Source organism: Rhinichthys klamathensis, unplaced genomic scaffold (genome assembly GCF_029890125.1).
Source record: "Rhinichthys klamathensis goyatoka isolate OS25496 unplaced genomic scaffold, OSU_Roscu_1.1 h1tg000085l_1, whole genome shotgun sequence".
Classification (NCBI taxonomy): Eukaryota; Metazoa; Chordata; class Actinopteri; order Cypriniformes; family Leuciscidae; genus Rhinichthys; species Rhinichthys klamathensis.
This window is the reverse complement of record NW_026606626.1, coordinates 585,001-592,487: the sequence shown is the minus strand read 5'-3', so window position 1 is coordinate 592,487 and position 7,487 is coordinate 585,001. Positions and strand designations below refer to the sequence as shown.

Genomic DNA, 7,487 nt, shown 5'->3' with positions numbered 1-7,487 from the left:
TTCAATTGAGGAAATTTATTCTTTGGAATTAAAGCTGAATTTTCAGCATCATTGCTCCAGTCTTCAGTGTCACATGATCCTTCAGAAATCATTCTAATATGATGATTTGCTGCTCAAGCAACATTTATGGTTATTATCAATGTTGAAAACAGTTATGCTGCTTCATATTTTTGTGGAAAATATGATGCATGTTTTTTTCAGGTTTCTTTGATAAATGCAGTTTAAAAGAATAGCATTTATTAGTAGCATAAGTTTGACTGGAATTGTCATAAATGACAAGTTTGCGTTCCTCCTGGAACATAAAAAACATCCACAAAATTAAATGCAATAAATCTGAAATTACCAGGTGGAAGGCTCATCTCATTTAACTGGATAGAGGAAGTTTATTAGTTACTGTGAATCACAAGTATTGAGTCAATAGCTGGTTGTAATTGTAACTACATGTCACACTGAGTCAATTATAGATTATCTCATTCAATCTCAATCTTCAACTTCAGCTTCAGACACTGTGAGTTACACTGCACAATCTCACAGCGCCCTCTAGTGTTACACAAGCCTATATCACTATCATAAATGCATATCAAATACATAACTACTGAAAACAAACCTGCAATAAGAAGCATATAGTTGCCTACCACTGATATATTTATATGTAGAAAAACTAAATAAAAATATTGAATATAATGCACAAATTCATGCCGTTATGGAGGCTAGAGTAAATATTATCATATTAATGCACTGTATAAAAGAAACAATATAATTTTTACTTTTTTTTCAACTGTCAGAAATATGGCTTAAAGCAAAAGTCTAGATGAAACCTGCATTACAATTATTTGAAACAAAATCCTTTTTACTTGACATCTTTACAACTACATCAAGAAATAATGAATAAAATAATGTTAATTGCACAATTGAAACAATTCAAAAGTCAGTCAAAAAATAAATTTTCATAACTAGGGTTACAATTACCCTGAACTTACAATGCGAGAAAAAAAATGCAACTTGTAAAGTGGCTTCCAGTGACGATGTTCATGTACGTGTAAAAATAACTTTTGTTTAAAATGTCTTAAAAGCTAAAGTTCCCACTTATGATCCCATTATGAGTTATTATATCCCCTCACCGTACAACATATTAGACACAGATTATTATTAAACACGACTAGTATGCTGACCTTTTACTTTTGAATTATCAGCTGTCTAAGAGACAACATGGGTTTCTGTCTTAATTAATTAATTCTGGATTGAACGATTGTTGTGGTGGAGTTGGACCTTTCTGGATCATCAGAGAAATGACCTTCGATGTCTTTGTGAATGTGGTAGTAATACAGGAAGAGGAAAAACCCTGAAAAAAAATCAGAAAATTATTTCTACTAATTCTACCTCCCTAAATACATTTCACATATCAGGTTGTGTACGTGATATTAAAACTGCAATCAAAATTCCATTTATAAACCCTTATAATTAATTATATAGATTTAAAAAATATGTATAAATAAATAAATAAAAATCATTAATGAATGAATTCAAATAATTTGCTGAAATTTGTTGGAAAAATAGAAGCATTCTATCAAACCAAATGTAATGTATGTCGTTGTTTCTCACCCTGAAACGAGTTCAACACGGTGAAGATGTAATATGAGGGGATGAGCATCGGTCCATAACCGAAGAACGCCACAGCCCACGTCAGGCCGAAGAGCAGGAACAAGCTCAACACCATCATGAGCTGCTTTCTGAACGTGCTTCTCTTGCCATCAGTCGCTCTTATGCGTCGGGATTGGACAACCCTAGTAAAGATAGTGATGAAGATTCCCGTCGTGAAGATGAAGACTAAGATGTAGTAGCCAATGTTCACTACGTAGTGAATTAAAGTATCTGTAATCCAGCACCTGTAATTAGAAGAGAGTGAAATATAATAAAGACAATTAGAAGACACTTAAAGACCGTGAGATGCGGAGCAGTGGCTGAGACCGTGAGTTGTGGAGCAGTGGCGGATCATAGCCTAGATCATAGGGTGAAGGACCGCACCATGAAGGATCAGGTGGTTGTGCTTGGGCCAATGGAAACCACCAAGGTAGCGCTGGTGGAACTCGAGACCACCATGGCAGATTATATACGGAGCTACATATACGATACATATATATATATATAGATACATATACCGCTTTTGGATGAGCTGTACCACTTTGGGGGAAGTGTATGCTGCCCACACACACCAGATGGTGACTGCCATTACAGGAAGCTTATGGTGGCAGGACCTCTGTGACTACTGGCTTTGAGACAACATGACATGAAGATGCTCTGGCGTGGCTGCTGTGACGTGAAGAGACTCTGAGAAACCACTCAGCAGTAAAGCATAGTCTATTGAGCCAAAGTCCCTGGGAAATTGCTCTCAGGCATTAGGTAACAATGAAAGTCATTATGTCTATGGCGAAAATTTCACCACATTACAAAGTTCAGAAAACTCTTCAACACAATCCCTTTGGAACATAATTCCAGTCTCACTTCCTGCTCAAACCTACGTAGGTTTGAAACTAATTAGCATAATGCCAGCCTATGGTCTTCATTGGCTGCTGGCGAACAGCGTCTGTTTTCCCCCACAATCAAACACTGTAGTTGTATCTGAGTTTGAGTTTTCTGCTGCCAAAGCAAATCCACTTTGATGAGATTGATACAGTAAAACCGGCGCCATTGTTACTGTTCGTATCGCTGTGTATTAAGTGCTGATGAAGCACTTCATATATGCTAAATAAATTTAGGCTTCCAACCAATCAATCTAGACTGGGCCATCTGACCAATCAGAGCAGAGCAGGCTCTCAGAAAGGCGGAGTTTATAGAGACTGAATCCATGATTGAACAGTTTAGACACTGTGAGAAAAACCTGATGCTGTTATGGATATTATGAGAAAATTTATATTTTTTGACCTCGGATGCATGTAAACCTGTTGTAGGTGACTCCGAAACAAAATTAGGAACCTTTAAAGTTCCATAATAGGGGCACTTCGCAAGCATCATTAATTAATATATTTGCAACAACAGAAAAACTTACATTTGGGATGTTTTTCCAGACATTGCGTTTATGATCCGTGTATTATATCCTCCTATTGAAACAACAGCTATGACCATTGGAGCCGGAAATACTAAAAACACACAGAGATAAGGGTTATTATAGTTCACTGAAACCAAAACCATAAAAAACATTTATGTTACTTGAAACAAAATAAACTGAAAATAAAATATATTAAAAAAAGCATTATTTCAGCTAGTTACCACTGAACATTTCTCTTAATGTAATTTAACTTAATGTACTTAAATTGCTAAAATTCACTCTAAAATAGCCTACCAAGTAATGAAGACAAGCTGCGCAAGTAAAGGTCAAAAACATAATAAAAGTATCATGATAGGAGTTGAGTCTTCAGTCGGACTTGCTGGTGTTCGTTTTATAAGGATATAACTCACTCCAGCCGAACACGGTGATCTTCCTCATGTAGTTTGCGATGGTGACGTTCTGTCTGATGAGCCATAAGTACATATGAAGAGCTTGAATGAAGAACCAGGTGAATGTAGCCAGCATTGAGTAATGCATGAGCAGCGCTATGAAGACGCACGCAGCCTTGTCTTCTGTGTTGGCGACGCTCTCGTTTGACAAAAAGGATAAATTCAGGAGAAACAAAGCCACAAACATGTTCATCAAGATCTTCGTGGCCTGATTTGATTTGGCTTTCCTGTTCAAATATATAAAAAAAACTATTTGTAACGGCATTTATGCTTTTAGCAGATGCTTTTATTAAAAAGAGGAGCAAAAGCAGCTGGTCAAAAAACTTAAAATAACTGTATGTTATATTTTAAGACACTCTACCGTAATAGGAAATGCATGAACAGAGCGACGGACAGAAAAAACATGGAGATGCCACAGCCGATAGAAGAGATGAAGCTCAATGATTCCACATACGAAGCTGTGATGTTTAGATTTACACCTGGAGGAGACTGAGCAGAGAAAACAACCCTTTTAAACCCCTATTAGCAAGAATCAGATCTAGGGCTGTCACTAACGATTATTTTGGTAATCGAGTAATCATTTGATTATTTTGACAATTAATCGAGTAATCTGATATTTTTTGTGCTAAGAAAAATAGACCTAAGAAAATACGTAAGCCTTTAAAATGACTTAATAACAGAGGCAGTCATTTTTGGTTCAAATAAAGTATATAAAAGCAAGTACTCAAATGGTTTTATAAAACAGCACTGTTAAAATACATAATGTAATTAATTATCTTATTCACATTATGTATTATAACAAATGCCCGCAGAAGGGCACCAACGGCCTGGTGTTGTTACACTTTACAGCAGATCAAATCCTTGTTTAATATTAGCCAAAACGAAATTTAATTCAAATGTTTACTTAAATTTAAACTCACAGGGCACATATTTATTTAATTGAATCACAGCCTTTGTGAATTCACAATAGCACTTTGTCATAGTATGCTTTTTAAATTGTTTTAATACATCGTGCAGCCTTAGAAAACAGTGTAATAATGCGATTCATGGATTCTCATGCGCTGTATTTTGCGGTTTACTCAACATGGGAAAATTGCAATCGAGGTACTCTAATTTATTGGAGTAATCTTGACAGCCCTAATCAGATCTTTAAATTTAGTTTCTTTAGTCATATTTTACAAGTTCTGTAGCTAATAGACTCAAATTGATTTCATGGGGTCTTTAAGTTAATCTCTGAGAAGCTTCTCACCATCAGCACTGCAAAGAACGTCAGATGTGAACACGAGCACTTTATGGTGTTATTGTCGATTTTTACTGTCTCACAGCCGGACGTCGTCCATGTTAGATTTCCTTCAAAGAAAAGAGAGCGAGAAATAAAATATATAAAATAAATTAGGTCTGTTGATGGGAACTGATCAAAACATCCATAAATAAATGTACCTTTGCCATCCCAAGAACTGCAAGACGCCTCACCGACCTGTAAGAACATTTTTATTGTGCTTTCGAAGTGTCTTATTATTATATACACAAAGCTTTCGGAACAGAACCTTCATTACCAGATCTTTCTGTTTAAAGAACATTTCTATATTGTTGGTAAGGTCGGAGATATTGGCCCTCATCGTTATTCCATAAACCTCATTGTTCAAAACAGAGTAATTTTTAGTTTCATCCTAAATAAAAAACAGAACAAATCAAATATAAATGTGTGAATACAATAGATCAAGAAACATTTGTTAAAAGAATAGTTTTAACACAAAAATGTCTTATTCTGTTATATTTTCACTGAAACACAAAAATGTAATTTTTATCTCTTTTCAAACAATAATTCATTGTCACAAAAAGGATAAAAAACACAATAGAAGCATCATAACAGTAGTGAACATGATAGTGTATTTGTAAATAAATAATTGCCGGATTAAAAACAGCAATTAAAAGGCACTGTGACCGACACTGACCATACAACTTAAGTTTTTCCAGAACATACAATAATGTACGAGCATCATTAACAAGTTCCTGCACAGCCCTAACTACAGCCTAGTGTATTATTCTGTCATGTATATAGCTATGTTAAGACCAAAACTCATTCAGTTTATGATATTCTCTTACGGACGATGTCGTTCCATTTTCCATTACATTGATTTCTGATTCTGACTGATCTAACTCCCGTTGCTCGTTTCTCCTGCTATCCTGATTATTATTAGCAGTTCCATCTTCGGGATCTCTTTTAAACAGAAACACTACCAGCTTAACTCGTGGAAATGGAAAATGAAAAAATGATTCACTTTCTTTTTGACATTTTGGCGATATGAACTTATTTATATTGGAATAATTCATCAGGTACTCTCTCTAAACTTGATGGTAACTTACTCTCCAGATGTTACGCTTTACTGCGTGCAAAACAATAAGCAGTAAGCCACTAACCAATGATAGGGATTTTGAACTTAAGAAAGCTGATCAAATATATATTTTTTGAGGGCCAATAGCAAAACATAACCTCCAAATACATTTGCATTAAAGTATTAGTTCACTTTAAAAAAACTTTTGCTGATAATTTACTCACCCCCATGTCATCCAAGATGTCCATGTCTTTCTTTCTTCAGTCGAAAAGAAATTAAGGTTTTTGATGAAAACATTCAAGGACTTTTCTCTAAATAATGGACTTCAATGGGACCCAAACGGTTCAAGGTCCAAATGACAGTCTCAGTGCAGCTTCAAAGGGCTTTAAACGACACCAGACGATGAATAAGGGTCTTATCTAGAGAAACGATCGCTCATTTCAAAAATAAATAAAAAAGTTAAAGTTTTATAAGCACAAATGCTCGCCTTGCTCTGTTCTGTGATGCGCGTTCGTGACTCTCCTGTTCGAACTCGTTCATCAAAATGAACGAATCTTTTTTCGTGTCATTTTGTTCATTTCGTTCGTTGACTGAACGAAATGACTCGAAAAAAGATTCGTTCATTCGTTCAAAGATTGAACCGTTTGGGTCCCATTGAAGTCCATTATATGGAGAAAAGTCCTGGAATGTTTTCATCAAAAACCTTAATTTCTTTTCGACTGAAGAAAGAAAGACATGGACATCTTGGATGACATGGGGGTGAGTAAATTATCAGCTAAAGCTTTTTTCAAAGTGAACTAATCCTTTAACCTGCGCTCACTCACGATTTGTGCACCCTGGCGCGAAGCAAACGTTTTCAATTAATTCCTATAAAAGCTAAGCTTTACATTCATGCACGAGAACTGAACTGACACCGCTCGCTTCACGCCAGTGTGCACGCACCGTCCCCATGTAATGCACTTGTTTATGCCGGAATGTTTAAAAACAATACCGGAACGCAAAACTCCAAAATCTCACATTTTCCGAAACAGGATCCGGCTCAGATTAAGCACTGAGTGTACCAATATCCAGCTCTTCTGAGGTCAAGAGATGTGTGTCATGATGGAACAGAGATAAGTGACAATTTTTTTGGGAGAACTATCCCATAAACTTTCCTTAAAATGTTTAAACATGATTTATTTTTTAATTGTGAGCAGCACCTTTCCCATGTTTTTGAACCGTAGAACTCCAAGTAACGCACATCCATGGTTTTTCAGTCGCGATTTATTAGAGGCCTCGCTGGGAATCTTTACAGACCAGGGAATGTCTGTCTTCGGGTCACTTTGACAATCAGCAACCTGTGAAAAAAGAATTATAATAAATAAGGATTCGTACCATGTTTTATTGTTTCTCAAGTCTTACGTTTATCCTGTTCGGATCTGAAGAGTAACACGCGTCTCTGGTTTCTGTGTTCTCGTCTTGTATGTGAAGAAGACCAATAACATCCCCCATGACAATCCGTGCGCTGCTTATATTGTTCTTTTCCATCTCTTCCATCTCAGGCTCAAGATTGTCCAAGGCTTTTCTGCAAAATTTAAAATCACCCTGTATTCTGTCATTTTAATTTTAAGTCACTGGTAACCACACACTTACGATGCTTTTGAGGGATTAATAGAT

At 36.0% G+C, this 7,487-nt stretch overlaps 1 protein-coding gene across 1 annotated transcript; it reads right to left on the bottom strand.

The window, feature by feature from the left end:
* Positions 1-925: 925 nt before the first annotated feature.
* On the bottom strand, positions 926-7,434 carry LOC130085676 (adhesion G-protein coupled receptor G2-like). Its single transcript, XM_056251575.1, has 10 exons — positions 7,233-7,434; positions 7,031-7,168; positions 5,052-5,165; positions 4,936-4,972; positions 4,745-4,845; positions 3,857-3,984; positions 3,457-3,722; positions 3,047-3,137; positions 1,603-1,886; positions 926-1,342 (listed from the first exon to the last, which is right to left on the bottom strand). The coding sequence occupies exons 1-10, from the start codon at positions 7,365-7,367 to the stop codon at positions 1,227-1,229; spliced, it is 1,410 nt and encodes a 469-aa protein (XP_056107550.1). The 5' UTR covers positions 7,368-7,434; the 3' UTR covers positions 926-1,226.
* Between the last annotated feature and the right edge of the window lie 53 nt (positions 7,435-7,487).